General features: G+C 44.1%; 1 protein-coding gene across 4 annotated transcripts in view; it reads right to left on the bottom strand.

Moving 5' to 3' along the window:
* Positions 1-4172: 4172 nt before the first annotated feature.
* The window catches only part of polr3gl (polymerase (RNA) III (DNA directed) polypeptide G (32kD)-like), a 28708-nt gene continuing 14566 nt past the window's right edge, over positions 4173-18314 (bottom strand). For 3 of the 4 annotated variants that reach the window (XM_012967921.3, XM_012967920.3, XM_012967922.3), the window contains exons 5-9: positions 16204-16272; positions 14901-14957; positions 11865-11938; positions 7430-7540; positions 4173-6138 (exon numbers count right to left, since the gene is read on the bottom strand). In XM_012967921.3, the coding sequence (XP_012823375.1) occupies positions 6052-6138; positions 7430-7540; positions 11865-11938; positions 14901-14957; positions 16204-16272 (398 nt within the window). In that variant the 3' untranslated portion in view covers positions 4173-6051. 4 annotated transcript variants of the gene reach the window in all.

Genomic DNA, 18314 nt, shown 5'->3' with positions numbered 1-18314 from the left:
ATGGTGCCTATAGTAGCAGTGAGGATGAAGTGCAGCTCTGAGCCCCCCCCCCCACTACTAAAGACACACATGGCAATGATCTCTCACTAGACATATTTTCCAACTCTCTCCCACAATCTCCACCTCTCCGGCCCCACCTTCCCAGCAGACAGAATGCTTAGCATGTCCCAGTAAGTGACTTCCATGAAACACAATTCACATGCTGCTACATGTGCCCAATCCCAGCTCCCTACCCATCCAACTCTCCAATCTGCATGGCCTAAATCACGTAGTGAATCACAATGATATGTGAACAGGGGGTGGGACTGGCAATGGGTCCGGCTCAGGCTGGATTTTAGGAATACACCCAATCCATTTCCATTCCAGGCTCAATCTCTCTTGCACATAAATCACTGATGGTTCCTGATACACACCCAGGTATAAGAATAATTCTTGGTTGCCACTAAATTCCAACTAAAAATCGCCTTAGATTAGAATATTAGCAGCATGCTGAAAGTTCATTTTAGGCAGAGCATCCAGTTTGTGGCACTTTTGCTTGGACAAGTTGCCAAAAAGAGGTCAGATTTGGCTTATAAAAATGGCCAGCTCTCCTACTATTGGTTATATAATGGGACAGTGCCATGCAGACACTTAGCAATATCAGTCAGTAGCCAATGGATGAGCTGCTTTATCAAATAACCTGAAAACCATAAACCTGTTTGTGGCCCCCTACAGGCAACTATGGGAAACTGCTGTGTACTAGACAGTGTAAATTCATTGCACTGATGAGCCTCAAGAAAGGCAAAACCGGCCTGTAGTTGGGAATCTGATCAGCTATTATCCTGGCTTCTGCTTTAAACCCAGTGGGTAAGATTTAGCCTATAGGATAAACCCATATAAATGGGATTTTTTTCAAGAGTTTGGAATTCACTCCCAGAATTCCTTTTTTTTGCTTTCATGATTAGGAAGGGGATTCATTTTGCTATTCCCTGGCATATCATTATGTTTTGTTAGGTTTAAAGAATATGACTTACTCTATATAGCAGGAGCGGACAAACTGCGGCCCGCGGGCAACATCCAGCCCATTGTTCTTTTTAATCCAGCACGCTGAGGATTGGTGTGTCTCGCTTTGTCCTGACTCCGCAAGTTTCATCACACGAGACTTGGCGTCAAGACTGCATGTAAGCGCTGGCCCGGCCCGTCAGAGGTTCGGCACCCCTATAACAGTAATGAGCTATGCCTTCAAAGTTGTCTCCAGGAGCTCTCCATTTTCTGACTTCTGTCAAGTGTCAGTGGCGCTGCACATGCTCAGTGTGTTCTGGGCAGCTAATCAGCCTTGTATTGTTACATTTATATTCTATATATCCAGTATATAGTGAGTGGGTCCCTAAGCTCAGGTAAGTGCCCACAGCACAGAGTATGGGCAGGGAATCAGCAGAAAAGAAGATGGGGGGCTACTGGGGCATCTTTGGGGGCAAAGAGCTGGTATAGAACCCCAGAACATAATGTACAGCATTTTTACCCATTTACAGCATTAGTTGTAATGCAAGTTCTGATCTCAGAATCAACCTAAAGCCATTTGTTCCAGTCATAACTGGAAGATCAGCCAGGGACACATCCATGCAAGCACTGGGGGGGGGGGTTAGAGAAACTCCATTATGACACTCAATTCCCTAAAGATGCCCCTTGGCTACTGAAGATGTGTTATGGTGTTATGATGCCCCATGTTTTCCTAATTCTCAGCATGCAGTTGTATAATCCTACAGGGAAATACCAATCCTCAGGCTGCGCGCTTCGAGGAATTGGAAGGCTCTGTTTTTAGGTTCCCGGACTGAGAAGGAAAATCGGGAGGGGGGGGGGGGTGAAGGACTTTCGAGTCAACAGTACATTGGATGTCAACATCGGCAGGGCCGCCCTGTAAGGAGCTGTTTGTACAGGTAGCCTGTGCTTTGTTACTCCAGCGCTGAGAACTCCTTGTACCCAGGCTGAATAACAGCGACGTAATGCACAAAGGGTAACACACAAGGGCGCTCATGCACAGCTCTGCTGCTAATCCCCAAACCCCTGGGGTACTATGGTCTATTAATAGGGATAGCCACACTGAAACATGTGGAATTTGCTTTTATTTCAGAGCCTTATCATGTAGCTCTCCCTCTAACAGCCCTAGCAGTCTCCTGGGACTGCACCGTGTACTTGGTAATTTCCCGTCAGTACTGTCATGGGAAAACATGGTTTTTTTTTTAAAACCCATCAGTTAATAGAGCTTCCCCGGCAGAATCCTGCATTGTAATCTGTTTTTCACAAACAGATTTTTTTATACTTAAATTTTACATGGGGCTAGCCATATTCTTAATTTCCCAGGGTGCCACAGACCTGTGCTCTGATAAACTTCAGTCACACTTTACTGCTGCGCTGCAAGTTGGAGTGATATCCCCCCCCCCCCAGCAGCCGATCAGCAGAACAATGGGAAGGGAGCAAGATAGCAGCTCCCAGTAGGTATCAGAATAGCACTCAATAGTAAGAAATCCAAGTCCGGCTTGGGACTCCTCCAGTTACATGGGAGTAGGAGAAACAATAGGTTAGCTGAAAGCAGTTCTAATGTGTAGCGCTGGCTGAAAGCTCAGACTCAGGCACAATGCACTGAGATGGCACCTACACACCAATATTACAGCTACAAATACATCTGCTGGTTCAAGAATAAAAGTTTAAATGGCAGAGGGAATTATTTTCTGTGTAAATAGTGTCATTTACAAATAAAAAGTACCCCATAAAAATCATGACAGTATCCCTTTAATGTCTCCTGGGGGTGTCTGAGCCATGAAACTGCTTTTTTCCCATTAAATGAGGACAGTGCCAAGCTTTGTGGTGAGTGGTAGCACCGGCCCCCGTCACAACATGTACTAGTCACTTGTTTAGCACCGGTCAGTGCACACCCCTTGACAAATGTGGAAAAGTAGTAAAACTGTAACCCATTGCTCCTTAACCCAGGGTCCCCAGGTGTTGCTGGACTACAAATAAAAGGATCCTCCAGGATATAATCAAGGGTATGAACATGTGGTAAGTTGTAGTTCTACAACATCTGGGGACCCATGGTTAAGAAACAGGGCTCTTTCAGGAGGTGGTTCACATTTAATTTAACTTTTAGTATGTCATAGAATGAACAATTCTAAGCAATAATTTTTAATTGGTCTTCATTATTTATATCTTATAGATTTTGTATTCTTTGCTGCCTTCTTCTCTTGTGGCTACAATTTTATTGTTTTTGTTACTTTTCATACCTTTTTTTGTATTCAGTCCCGCTCCTGTTCATATATCAGTCTCTCATTCAAGCCATTTCCTGGTTGTTAAGGTAATTTGGATCTTAGCAACCAGATATCAGAGAGGATATCTGCGCATAGACAAGCACTGATATGCAATCACATTGGTTATGGAGACGATAGCACAGGGCTAGGGGAAGTCACCGCAGAGGCCGGGGAGGGTATTAGGGCTCTGGTACACGGGGAGATTAGTCGCCCGCGGCAAAACTCCCTGCTCGCGGGCGACTAATCTCCCCGAGTTGCCTTCCCCCTGCCATCCCACCGGCGAACATGTAAGTCGCCGGCGGGATGGCAGACGCGGCGGGGCGATTTCGGGAAATCGCCGAAAAAGCCTCGCAAGTCTTTTTCGGCGATTTGCGCGAAATCGCGCCGCTGCGTCTGCCATCCCGCCGGCGACTTACATGTTCGCCGGTGGGATGGCAGGGGGAAGGCAACTCGGGGAGATTAGTCGCCCGCGAGCAGGGAGTTTTGCCGCAGGCGACTAATCTCCCCGTGTACCAGAGCCCTTAGAAGATGGAACATTAGGGCTAAAAGAGACGGGGCGATAAGTTGCCCTGATTTGTAAAAATGGCAAGGACAAAAGTGTCCTGTTATACTAGGCAACTGGGAGTCTCAAAAATAAAACTCATGCGCCCCCTGCTGTGCGTACAGAGGAGTCAAGGAAAAGAGCAAGTGCTAAGAGCACTCTGGCTGCCCCTCAGCTATACCCAAAACCTGTGGAAGGGAAAGGGGTTCCCATAGCTACCCGGCAGCATGCATTTTCTATAGGAATCTTGTTTTAAATGTTATGGCCTTACACAGGCAGATCCTTGTCGGTATCCAATCGATCAGACCTAACAGATGGATAGCATCCGAGGGGCCATGCAGGCTATGGACACCTTTTTATTGCTTTATTCATCTTAGCAGATAGTCTGAATAATCAGAAGAAGAATACACGAAGAGGAGCTGTGGCTTCACTTTCTAATTGGCCGATGTACTGGCAGAGAATTTTAGGAAAAGTAGACGGTTCGTTGAATTCTTATGAAATTCCTGTAAAATAAAGAAGCGTTGCGGGGACACCTAGTGGCTGCTCGGAGAAAGACAGGTTTATTAGGGGCCGTAAAATAGTTCCGATATTGAAATAGTGAATTAAGAATGGGCAGTTGGGCACTGTCTCAAAGCATAAGTACAGTATCAAAGAATCAAGGGAACACTCAGGACATAATATCGGCCAACAAAAGCCCGATTTACTAAGCTCATGCTGCAGACGGGTGCATATTGCCCCTTTGAATGAACAGATGATGGGACAGTGAATAATGTGACTGGTTAACGGAGAGGGATAAACGCTGCATTATATTAAACAGGATATAACCAGTTAAAAAGGTTTGCTTGGCTTCCATTTACATTCTCCTACATAGATATTTAAAGGGGAACTAACCACCCTGAAAAAAACTAATCCTCCGAGTGCTCTTCTGAGGACATTTACGATTTCCATTATTTTTTCCCTAAGTTTTTAAGGTTTTAGCAGCTAATCTAATGAATTTGAAGCAGCAGCGCTCTTGTTCTGTTTGTTAGGTTAGCCATCAGCAAATGAAGTTACTGTGCAGATAATAGTCTCAGTTCTCCTTTACATATGAGTGCTTTCTGCGCAGAACACAGCGTGTCTGATTTATAATTATCCTTCTAGAGTCCCCAGTTTAATGTCTAATAAACCTGGCCTTAATTCTTTGAATATTGGTATTGTATATATATCTATATATAGAGAGAGGTATGGGGCCTGTTATTCAGGGCTTTCCCAATAAGGGGTCTCCCCATAATTTGGATCTCCATACCTAAAGTCTACTAAAAAACATTGATACATAAAATAAACCCAATAGGATTGTTTGCGTTCAATAAGAATGAATTATATCTTAGTTGGGATCAAATACAAGGTATTGTTTTAATATTACAGAGAAAAAGGAAATCATTTTTAAAATGGAGTCTATGGGGAAATGGCCTACCTGTAATTCGGAGTTTTCTGAACAATGGTTTTCCAGATAAGGGATCCCATACCTGTATGTGAATGCTGCCCAATGGTTTAGGAAGCAATATGTGCAAGCAACGAATCCAAACCCGCACTCCCTCAGCCCTCCAACGGAAACTCACCGCTTGGTGCACAATGCTAGTGAGGGATCGGCACCCTCCCCACAGATTCCAAACAAGCAAACAGCAATGGCACTCAAGAGCTACATACGGGCCTGGCATTTCCGCAATAAAGGATTTTTTAAGGGCAAGGCCCGTATGTAGCTCTTGCCGTTGCTGTTTGCTTGTTAGGAAGCAATATGGCAATCCCAGATATATGCATCATATAAACCAGCAGAGGAATAACCAGTGTAAACATTGTCTTTTGAACTTCCCAATGAACCTCTATATAAAATGTCTATATAGTCCTGCCCAATAAAGGGTAAGTGAGCAGTGGTAATGTTCTGCAAGTGTCCGTGGTCACGTTCCTATAGCCGGCAGGAAGGAAGGTACAAACAAAAGAAACTATTAAATAAAAAAGCAGATCCTGCCGATGGCGATTGCAAGAGTAAAATGGGTTCTGTTGCCCAATGTGCGATAAAACTGGGAAATCTGCAATATAAAACAGTTTAAAATGGAATATTCTAAAACTGACTAAAATTGTCCACTGCAGGGTGCTAAGTTCATGTGGGTTTCTGGATTCCCACCCCGCAGCACCTTGTGGTGTCAATAAATGTCTGCTTGGAGCAATCCAACTGTAATGAGTTGTGGGGGATCAGTAGGTGGCTTCATCCATATTGTCATCGCTGTCACCGCCAAAGTCCTCGCCGTTATCAAAATAGGACATGATGTAATCCGTCTCCTAGAGACAAGGGATACGAAAGATTTTAGCCATCTCAGTTTCTGCAGTAGCTGCACCCAACACTCTTATAAAAGTGGATTGATGGGCCCAATATCTGCTAGGACACCAAATCATTTTTAAAGAAGACCTAAAGGTTCAGCATCGCTAGAGTAGAAAAGATCCAGATCTTTATAGTTGCCACAGGAGTTCCCCATCTTGGTTCGGTGTCAGTGACACTGCACGTGCTCAGTGCACTCTGAGCAGCTAAGGGGTTGTTAAAAACTATCAAGCAGAAAATGACAGATACAATTGTGCTTTCTGCTAATGATTTTACCATGACCCCTAAGCTCAGCTTCTCAACAGCAGCGTAGAGCCCACTGAGCATGTGCAGTGCCGCTGAGGCACAAAAGATGGCCTAACAGGATCCAAGATGGGGAGCTGCTGCAAACAACTTTGAGGCCTGAATTATTACTGTTACAGGATTGCTAAACCTTTGGGCAGGTACAGTCAGTTTTGTATATAAAATACAGCTTTTTGAGCAGTAATCTTATTAGGCTTCCGGTCCTCTCTCCTGTAGTACAGTAACTGGTGACTTCTCACATCCCCCTGGGTTTATAGCCTGTATTACATGTCTATCAGGTGCACTGGCCTCTCTTGTGATGGTTTTTTGCTATACGTACATCAGACACAGGTACTGAGTGCTGCGCGGCTCTATAGAAGTAGGTATGCTTATGTTAGTGTGGGTTACATGGCTAACAGTGGGTGGCAGTGTGAGCTGGGCAGCCCCTCCCCTATAGCAATGGGTGTGTGACAGTGTTTCTGAGAACTGCGTGACAGTTACTGGCGGTCATTTATCAACACTGGGCAAATTTGCTCTTGGGCAGTAAGCCATGGCAATCAATCAAATTTTTGCATTTATTGTTCTACCAGCAGCTGGCTGAAAAAAGCCAATGACTCATTGGTTGTAATGGGTTTGTGCCCGTGGGCTTATTTGCCCACTGGTGATGAGCCCCACTGAGAGCTGGGCAGTGTGGCATGGGATACAACGACAAATACATGAGGATTAAACTCACACATGTTCTATTTCATTCCACAGCTCCCATTACTGTATCCGCTGATGGATTTGGTACAGTCAGGCCAGTACTTGCCCATTCACAGCTCTCTAATAGGCACTAGCGGGAGCTGCTACCCAGCATTTGTGGCTGCAGAGTAGCGGAGAAGGTCGGATTCTAGTTGGCAGTAAGAATGACAATGAAAGGCAAGTTAGCCAATAACTGTATGTCTGTCTGTAATTATAAGCTTTTCATTTTACCTCCTCGTGCTCCTCTTCATCATATTCCTCCCCTTCTTCCTTTTCTTCTTCCTCTTCCTTGTTTTCCTCCTCCTCTTCAGAGCTCACCTCTTCCTCCTTCTTTTCCAGGTTCTGCGGGTCACAGAGGGAAAGATTTGTAATATTACTGAATGAGGCATGGCTCCAACTGGGACTAAAGGTGGCCATACACGTTAAGATCCGCTCGCTTGGTGAGGTCGCCAAGCGAGTGGATCTTCTCCCTATGTCCCCACCTACGGGTGGTCGATATCGGGTGAATTTAGGCTAATTCGGTCGTTTGGCCATGGGGCCAAACAATCGAATTTGAACGCCGGTAATAGGCACAGTCTGTTCGGGGCCGCATCAACGAGCCAATGTGTTCCCCGATCCGACTAAATTTTTTAACCTGCCCGATTCCAGGCCAGATATCGGTCGGGCAGGCCTGTCGTTGCCCCTACACGGCCCGATAAGCTGCCGAATCGGTCTAAGGGACCGATATCGGCAGCTACAATCGGCCCGTGTATGGCCACCTTAAAGAGTACAGCAAATTAGACAATCCAGCCACTTTTCTCTGGGGCACGGGCTTTTTAAATACAAAAGGCTCTTTAATAAAACAGAAAAGCACACATTGACCTTCCAAGCAGGAAGCCCATTACAAGAGCTATAATAAAGGTACTGCTACACAAGCCTTCTGTTATTATCAGCGCTGCGGAATATGTTGGCACTTTATAAATAAATGTTAATAATAATAATAATTATGATCCTGTGAATGTCATGTTATTATAATTATGAACACTAGGGGGTGCTCTTGCTTTTATTGTCTGGGTATATACACAGGGCATTTCACTACCACTGCCATCTGGCAGAAAACAATGGTGATCAAAACACGGCTTTGTCCATGTATCACCACTTGTAATGCAATGAACAGTGACAGGCAACAATGGCCATGGCAGACAGGGGTGTTTAGACCACCACAGTTTTCCCAAGATGGCGGCAGAGGTCAAAATACCTTGTGTGTCATTAGATTTTGGCTAATTCTGCTGAAATGCAGAATTAGCAATTGGCCTATTTTTACTGTGCTCAGTGTTCATTTCTGCCCCTGTGGGCACACATCCATAAAGAGCAATTGCCCCTATTCTATTATACTGCCAACCCCACAGCTGCCAGTCATAGACAGAAATGCACAGGAATAGTGTTATTTGGGCAAGCAACAAGGCAGTTCCCATGTGTATATGTAAGAGTGGCTAAGTCTTGTATAAGCAATAAATCTCTTTACTGTTACTCCAATGTGATAGGTGTCTGTTTTTAATAACAAACTAAGAAGGATAAAAATCAATTTACAAAATATTGCTGGAAATTCATATATCTGCAAATCTAGTTCCCCCTGTCAGTTCTTAAAGCTCCCACTCCCAGCATCCTCGGCTGCCAGGAACAATAACTCAGCATCTTAGCAGGCAGACTCCCTTTGGCTGGCGTGACGATGGCATGAAGCACATTTGCAGTATATAAAGGCGGTTATTGGATGAACGATCATGTTATAAATCCTAGACGTGTGATTCCCCCGCTGTGTTTCACTACCTGTCTGGCAGCTGTTATATAAAAGAGGGATTGTGTGCACAGCCGGCTGTTGCCTTGATATACAGCCTAATGATACAGCAATCAGCGGGGCCGGGAGGAGGGGGGGGGGGGAGCCAGGCAAAGTGACAGGGAACAATAAGAGGCTCATTATGCTGGTTCGGCAGGTAATTGTTACTTAGACGCTCCCCTTGGGATTGTGGCATATGCGGGAGGGTAGCGAAATAGACACCTGCACGTGCCTACTATCTGCATACACGGAAACCAATAAGCGCGTAAGTGTCGGCGTGTATTCAGTGGTGCCAAATAGAAAGGAACAAGGCCGGCAAGGGGAAATAAGCCTCAAAATACTCAATGGGAGACTAGGAAGAGTCAAGGCGTGATATATTGATTGCGAGTTCTAAGGAGCCTCCTGTTTTAATCACGATTGGTGTATATATACTTTTATTGGCCAACATCTTGGGATCCAGGATTCGGTTCGGTATTCGACTGTGGATTCGGCTGAATCTGAACCCTGCCGAAAACGTCGGCACATGCTAATTAGGATTTGGAAGGGTTAAATGTCGCTGCATGAACATGGAAGTGGAACATTTTTCACCAACATTTAACCCTTCCAAATCCCTTAAAATGGATTCGAGGGTTCGGCTGAACCCAAAAAACTGGGCTCAGTGCATCCCTAATTAAAAGGGATACTGTCATCATATTCATTTTTAAGGGGACCGGTCATAGTAAAATAGCAAGCATGGGCTCACTGTCATGCAAGTGTAGGGGGTAAATCCTAGGGTTTTGTCTCCTCCCCACACAGCATTGTCCTCCAGCTCAGGGCCACTAACTGCCACCTCTGGTAACATCAAGAGCTGAACTTTTGCTTTTTAAATGAGTACTCTCTGCACTAGTGATGCCGCCCTCTCTGGGCCCGCCCTGACACTGAAGTTGTAAGCGCGGAGTGGTAGAAAGGGGGCGGCAGCAGCCCCAAAATCACCTAATGGAGGTGAGGTCTAATAGAGCCTGCACTTCAGTTGGGGGAAACAATACTATTTGGGCCAGCAAGTGTTATGCAGCCTGCACTGGGAGGGAGCTACTGGCTTGCCATGTTAGGGTTCTAAGCAAGTGTATAGTAAAGAGTGTGATGTAGGAGCGGGGAAAGAATCCCCTAATCTTATGTCAGACACATTCACATATTGAGCCAGGAGAATCACCCATAATGCCCATGTGTCTGCCCAAAAATGGCAGCCCATACTGGGAGCTCCCTCCCGATGCAGGCAGTTGCTAGGAACATCTCCCGGCACTACTGTTTCTCCCAACCTAAATGCCAGCTCTATTAGACTACATACTCCAGTGGGGTGAAACAATCTTACCATGATTGGTGATTTAAACAACCTTGAGAGGACAATGGGCAGGGGATCCTTGGGTTCACTTGTGATTACACCTGTGATTGGAGGTCATTTTTATACAAGAGCATGGAGGAAATTGTTACTGTTTTTTCCCCCATGATTAACTTGGCAGCAATTTAATGAAGGCAGCAAAACATTCTGCACATCATTGCCTTAAACCAGTGATCGCCAACCAGAGGCTCAAGAGGAACATGTTGCTCCCCAACCCCTTGGATGTTGCTCCCAGTGGCCTCCAAACAGGTGCTTATTTTTGAATTCCTGACCTGGAGGCAAGTTTTGGTTGCATAAAAACAGGGGTACTGCCAAACAGAGCTGTAGGCTCCACACAGGGGCTACCAAACAGCCAACCATAGCTCTTTTTTGCACCCCCAGAACTTTTTTCATGTTTGTGTTGCTCCCCAAAACTTTTTCCAGTTGAATGTGGCTCATACATATAAAAGTTTGGGAACCCCTGCCCGAAATATTCAGAGGCTTAGTTTGTTCTGCCTCTAATTTAATGATTTAATTAGACAAAGGCCTTCCCAGACAACAGGTTAATAGAAGTAAAACCTTTAGATAAAGGGTAATTGATCTTGCTCTTTGCTTTGTAACACAAATCAGGTTCTGTCTAAAATCCCCACTATACAGCTGATGCCACACGGGTTAATTCATGGTCTGCGGAAAAGCGCAGCTTAGAATCAGTACCGATGCTGCTATTAGCCTTCTTCTTTGCCTGCCCCTGGAACCCGTGAATCAGCGTAGGCGCAGGCACAAAGCGGTAAAGAAACACAAGACTTTGCATTTCAGAGCCAATATACGCCACGTGTGTCTACACCCAGGCTAATTCAATGTTTTCGGGTGCAGACAATGACAGCTGATGCCAGCATAGGGGCTGATTCTTGGCCTACGTTTTTCCACAGGCTAAGAACTTGCCCCTTGTGGCATCAGCCTGGAGCAATACAGGACTGCTCTGTGCAAGGAACAAAGTATAGACATTAAAAGGCACCTATCACCCTCAAATTGTTTTCCCCACCAGAGGTGTGGGCAAATAGAGCCCAAACTCCAGTTGGGGGAAACAATAGCTTTTTAAAAAAAAAAAAAAAAAAATAGCCCCGCCAGTGCTAGGCCACCTGCACCAGGAGGACTGCCATGTTGTGACATGAGGCAACCATGTTGTAATGTAGGAGGGTGAATGGCATCCACCACTTCTACATCGGGCACATGCGCATAATGAGTAAACGGGGAAACTGGTTCATTATGCGCGTGCCTGGCAAACAACATGGCTGCCCGCTCCAGGACCTCCTTCCCACCAGCAGGCAGCCTAGCAATAACGGGGGCTCTATTTAATAAAAAAAAAAAAGCTATTGTTTCCCCCAACCAGAGTGCAGGCTCTATTTTAGCCCCAACTGTCACCTTAAAGAGTGCGGCGCCAGTGGTCAGGATTACTAAATTAGCTTTATTACAGCTCCTTAGTATCAGAGAAAACTTACCTCTAGTTTTTTAATGATCTCCTCCTTATCCAGAGGAACTCTTTGCTTGTGTTTGGGGAGGACAACGGCGGACTCTGGAACACAAAAAGAAAAAGAACGATGTAACCTTCAGTACCGCCACTAGGGAAGTCCCCATACATGTAATGTCAGCTACTCTGCTTTTGGCTTGGAATAAGGACTTTCTTGCATGCCGAGTTAACTGTTTTTGTATTTTATGTTTTACATTACGAAATAGATTCCTAGGAAGGAACAAGAAATCGGCCTCTGAAATATCATAGTGATGCTCTTACTGCCAATTGTAGTGCAGAAATAAGTGGAGTGCAACATACTCACAAAATATGTAAGCTCTTTTGGGCAGGGCTCTCTTCACCTCTTGTATCGGTTATTGATTGCTTTATATATTACTCTGTATGCCCAATGTATGAAACCCACTTATTGTACAGCGCTGCGGAATATGTTGGTGCTTTATAAATAAATGTTAATAATAATAATAATGTAGATTGTAAGCTCTTTTGGGCAGGGCTCACTTCACCTCTTGTATCGGTTATTGATTGCTTTATATGTTACTCTGTATGTCCAATGTATGAAACCCACTTATTGTACAGCGCTGCGGAATATGTTGGCACTTTATAAATAAATGTTAATAATAATAATAATGCTATAAAAGGGGCCGTTGAATCAAGGTGAGTTTATTGAAACAGCCAGCAGAGGGAGCAGCCACCCCATCTTGATTTGGGTTAGTAAGGGGGGGGGGGCACTGTAATCTTACAGAGAGACTTCAGTTGGGATTATTATGCTCTTTAGACCCGGACTGGCAATCTGTGGGTTTTGGCAAATGCCAGAGGGGCTGCTATAAGATGCCCTAGACAGTCACTATTTATTGGGCTGCTGGGGGGCTGTTTGGGCCTCTCTGTACTTGAAATGCCAGGGGCTAGTTTCTCACCCTATGATAATAGAGTGGTTCAAACCATTTTATCTAATATTGCTGGCTTAAACCATTTTACTCTATCTTATGGTTTCAGAATGTTTTTTTAGCTGTCTTTGGCAAAAATCTGCCTGCTGATAGGCAGGAGCTAACAAATAGGGAGCCACATGACACATGCACAGGAATATTATTCTGTGGTTGATAAACACGATGCATTATAACATAGGGAGACACCGGCTCACTCACTTCCCCCCACCAAAGGATGTGTTTACTTTCTACAAATATATTAAATGTCAATCAATACAAAGGACTCCCCGGGGGAGTTCCTATCCGAAGGGCTGCTGAGAAGACAAGTTAATTCATTTAGGTCTGAATAGACTTAAAGGCAGGGGGGAATGCTTCCTGCTAGGGCAAGGATAATGGGAGCAGGGAAACAGTACAGGTGGGTACTATAAAAAAAGAAACAAAATATGTTAAAACCATACAGAGGTATGGAGGTCTAAGATATATTTATAAAGACTTATTATGAATATGGAAAGATTTAAACACTAAAGTTCTTTTTTTCTGATCTATAGTTATTGCTTAGTTGAGCCAAACAAGCATACTTCCACTTTTTATCAGCAATCTGGGGACCCTATTTAACATGGACTGAGTAAGCAGTATGGCAGATACCCACAAAAAAAAATTTTTTCTGCTCCTATACGCTTAATTATAAAATTACAGAAGCTTTCTGCCCCAAAGACATTAAACACTGCACTGTGGGCCAGAGAATTGAAGAAGCAGCATTAAAGGTATGTGGTTTCAAAGCATTGCTATATGCTATTGCTGTGGCTCAGCCCAGCCTTGTGATCATTCAGTATAGGCATGCATGGCACATTAAGGGCTCTGGTACACGGGGAGATTAGTCGCCCGCGAGCAGGGAGTTTTGCCGCGGGTGACTAATCTCCCCGTGTACCAGAGCCCTAAGGGTGAAGACACACTGGGCTACTAGTAGCAGCTACTTTTTGAAGGCTATTAAACGCCATAAGTACCCTGCCATAGACAATACTGAGAATTGCCTCTGCTAAAACACATGTAGAGAAAATGATCAGTAAATGATCATCATTGTCTTTTTTAGTAGCCATGACAAGTAGCTGCTACTAGTAGCTCTGTGTGTCTTCACCCTTAGCCTAGGGGCCATTCAGTTTAAGCATGCATGTAGTATTCAGCCTAAGCATTATTAAGGGCAAAGACACATGGAGCTACTCAGTAGTTGCTACTTGTCATGGCTACTAAATGCCAGAAACCCCCCTGTCATAGACAGTACTGAGAAATGCCTCTGCTAAAACACAAGTAGAGACAATTATCAGTAAATGATCAGCACTGTCTATTTTAGTAGCCGTGATAAGGAGCTGCTACTAGTAGCTCTGTGTGTCTTCACCCTAAAGGTGGCCGTACACGCACCGATATTATCGTACGAAACCTCGTTTCGTACGATAATCGGTGCGTGTATGGTATGTCGGCGAGTCGACCGATATCGCAGGAACCTGCCGATATCGGACGACTCGCCGATCGGACCAGTTGGAAAATTTTGATCGGGCGCCATAGAAGGCGCCTGACCAAAATTCTCCCTTCAGATCTGAATCGGCAGAAGGAGGTAGAAATCCTATTGTTTCTACCTCCTTACCTGCCGATTCAGCCCTGAATGGTGTGTGGCGGATCTTACGATGTTTCGTGCGACCAATGGTCGTACGAAACATCGTCAGATCGCCACGTGTATGGCCACCTTTAGGGCAGTGGCACACGGGGTGATTAGTTGCGCTAAATCTTCACTACTGCGGGCGACTAATCTCCCCGACATGCCACCCCACTGGCAAGAACATAAATCACCGGTGGGATGGTATATGCACAGCTTCGGTCGCCCAAAGTTGCCTCGCATTGAAACTTTGGGCGACTTCAGAAAGCAATACGTATACCATCCCACTGGCGATTTACATTCATGCTTGGCACATTCAGCCTAGGGATTGTTCAGCCTAGGAATGCATGCAGTTTTCATTCTAGGGATTAGTTAGTTTAGGCATGCAGGCCACATTCACCCTTAGCAACTGCGCAACCATGCCACAAATACTCACTGTCTTTCTGCGGCTTCCTGACTTTTATTTTCAGCTCCCGTGGCAGCAGCCTCCAATCTGCAGGTGTAATTGTGGATATAAGTAATGATAGCTTTTTATTAAATAAATAAAATTATTCTTTAGAATAATTTTCAAAGGACACATAAAACATGACAGAAGTTTGAAGCAGATGGGTACAGTTGGATAAAATAAACAAACAGAAATAGTGAAGAGAAATATCGCTGAACTACAACTCCCCAGGAATACCGATCATTACCGCTTAGAAGGTATAGATACACACATCTTTAATTGGGCAGATATAGTAGGAAGGTTCAATCTGACCAATTAAGGACTTGTCCATCTATAGCTTCTAAGCGTTAATGATCGTATTCCTGGGGAGTTGCAGTTCGGCGATACAGGTTGTCACATAACTTTTTCCTTATTTCTCTCCACTATTTCTGTTTGTTTGATCTAATGTACCTTCTCTGTTTCAATATGGCCTACTACTGTTTATTATTAGGATATTAGGAATAAAAAATAAACTTTATTTCTTTTTCACCATACTTTTAAGTCCTGTGAGTGCCCTGCTTTATATATATTTTTTCCTTTGCGGTGTGCACCCAGGCATTCTCTCCAGTAAGTGAGTGCAGCTATTTTTTGCATTAAATATATATATATATATATATATATTTATGTTCAATAAGAGTCTGCACTGTAACAGTTAAACTCTTTTCAGAAGATTTGATGTAACTGAGGAGTGCTGGTCCTTCCGGGTCTTGTGTATATATATATATATACATATATATATATATATATATATAGCTTCTTTTCTATGCTTATTGGTCAAACTCTGCTCACTGCCCTGCAGGGAAATGCTTTTCAGTTGGGAATAATAGTTTAATAGAATAAGCACAGTCAGTAGGTTTCCTGAGTTGGAGTAGAAGCTCACTGTACCTGGAGGGGGTAAATTATTGAAGCTATAAATAAAAATTAAATAAAGGAGTCACTTTCAGTTGTCAATTTGCAGCTGCGCAACTGTTGTAAAATACAGTTCTCAGCATCCTGAGCAGAATATTCTTTTAGTATGCAATAAAAACCAGTTTTGGGGTGAAGTTCCCCTTTAACATTCAAATAATATCATTATCTTCTCCTATACTAGGGCCTATGGCACATGAAGAAGGTATTGTCCCTGTGCAAGGATGTAAGATTTAATGGGCATGAGAAAATATGATTTTTTTTTTTAATTTTTTTTAGTAGTTTGCGTAAAAGCACCCTGGCGCAGTCGGTTGAGGTGGATGCGCCAGAAGGTACTGAGAGTGCTTACCGGGTTGCCAGTCAATAGCATTGTCAACAGGTCCAGACGTCTGATATTTATCAGAGTAGCGTTCCACATCTGAGGGAAAGAAAGCAGATATAAATAGCAGGCCCTGCATGCGTCACTGCCCAGCTAAATCAATAAGGATTGAGGAGAGGACGCAAAAGGCAGTCAGCTCGCTACCAAAACGGGGCTGCAGGTTGCGTCAGTGAACGGAGCCCCTGATGACATTTTCAGTGCCTGCTAATCAAATGTCAATGTGCTGGCCCAAAATCAGATTTTATTACCATGCTATGTTTCAGGGAACTAGAAGGGGTTAAATGTCATAATACCTTTATTACCCTAGGGACAACTGGGATCTCACATGTGCAAACTACGTCTCCCAGCAGCCTCGTCTGCCTGTTCCCTTCCCAGCTGGATGTGACTGTGCAGCGGCCTCACACTACACAGCAATAATTGTGCCGACAGATGGTGCTGAGGGGGTCTAAGCTAATTAATCTCTGCCACAGGGTAATCAGCCTCCGAAGCCATTCCATCTCTAGCTAGAATGAGCGGTGGGGGGGGGGACATGATGGCTGGTATGGGAGAAGCAAAGGCACAACAACACCAACCGCCATGTGTTTAGCATTGTAACAATTGTATATTGGGATAGGTTTATTTTATAACTGTACGGTAATTAAGAATACAGTAATATACAGATAGATTACATAATAGAAGGTAAGATATGTGTTTCAATGTATTGAAGGAAATAATATTCCCCAATGCTAATACCCACAACATGTTAACATTAACTGTAAAGATAAATATTTAAGGGGTTGTTCACTCTCCAATTCACTTTTATTATGGCAAAGGCATGGATATTCTGAGACAATTTGCAATTGGTTTCCATTTTTTTTATTTCTTGCAGTCTTTCAGTAATTTAGCTCTCCACTTTGGAACTTCGACAGCTATCTGGTTGCTAGGGTCTGGTCTACCTTAGCAACCAGGCAGCGGTTTAAATGAGAGACTGGAATATGAATAGGACAGGATATGAATGTAAAGATCAGGAATAAAAAGTAACAATAATAAAATTGGAATAGTGTTTTGACTGCCAGGGTTAGTGACCCCCATTTGAAAGCTGTACGAGAGGAAGGTAAATAATTGGAAAGCAAAAATGAAAGAAATGAAGAAATAAATAATGAAGACCAATTGCAAAGTTGCTAGGAATAAGACATTCTACAACATACTAAAAGTGAACTTAAAGGTGAACCACCGCTTTAAGGTAAAAATGGCAGAAATCATGATTCTTACATACTGTTTGTGATCAAAGCACTGCATGTAACATAGTAAGTTAGGTTGAAAAAAGACATACATTCAACCATAATGCCTATATATAACCTGCCTAACTTCTAGTTGATCCAGAGGAAGGCAAAAAACCCCATCTGAAGCCTCTCTAATTTGCCTCAGAGGGAAAAAAATCCTTCCTGACTCCAAGATGGCAATCGGACCAGTCCCTGGATCAACTTTTACTAAGAGCTATCTCCCATAACCCTGTATTCCCTCACTTGTACTGAGAGCTATCTCCCATAACCCTGTATTCCCTCACTTGTACTGAGAGCTATCCCCCCTACCCCTGTATTCCCTCACTTGTACTGAGAGCTATCTCCCCTACCCCTGTATTCCCTCACTTGTACTGAGAGCTATCTCCCCTACCCCTGTATTCCCTCACTTGTACTGAGAGCTATCCCCCTACCCCTGTATTCCCTCACTTGTACTGAGAGCTATCCCCCCTACCCCTGTATTCCCTCACTTGTACTGAGAGCTATCTCCCCTACCCCTGTATTCCCTCACTTGTACTGAGAGCTATCTCCCCTACCCCTGTATTCCCTCACTTGTACTGAGAGCTATCTCCCCTACCCCTGTATTCCCTCACTTGTACTGAGAGCTATCTCCCCTACCCCTGTATTCCCTCACTTGTACTGAGAGCTATCTCCCCTACCCCTGTATTCCCTCACTTGTACTGAGAGCTATCTCCCCTACCCCTGTATTCCCTCACTTGTACTGAGAGCTATCCCCCCTACCCCTGTATTCCCTCACTTGTACTGAGAGCTATCTCCCCTACCCCTGTATTCCCTCACTTG

Source organism: Xenopus tropicalis, chromosome 8, assembly GCF_000004195.4.
Source record: "Xenopus tropicalis strain Nigerian chromosome 8, UCB_Xtro_10.0, whole genome shotgun sequence".
Taxonomy (NCBI): domain Eukaryota; kingdom Metazoa; phylum Chordata; class Amphibia; order Anura; family Pipidae; genus Xenopus; species Xenopus tropicalis.
This window is presented reverse-complemented; position numbering and strand designations above follow the sequence as displayed.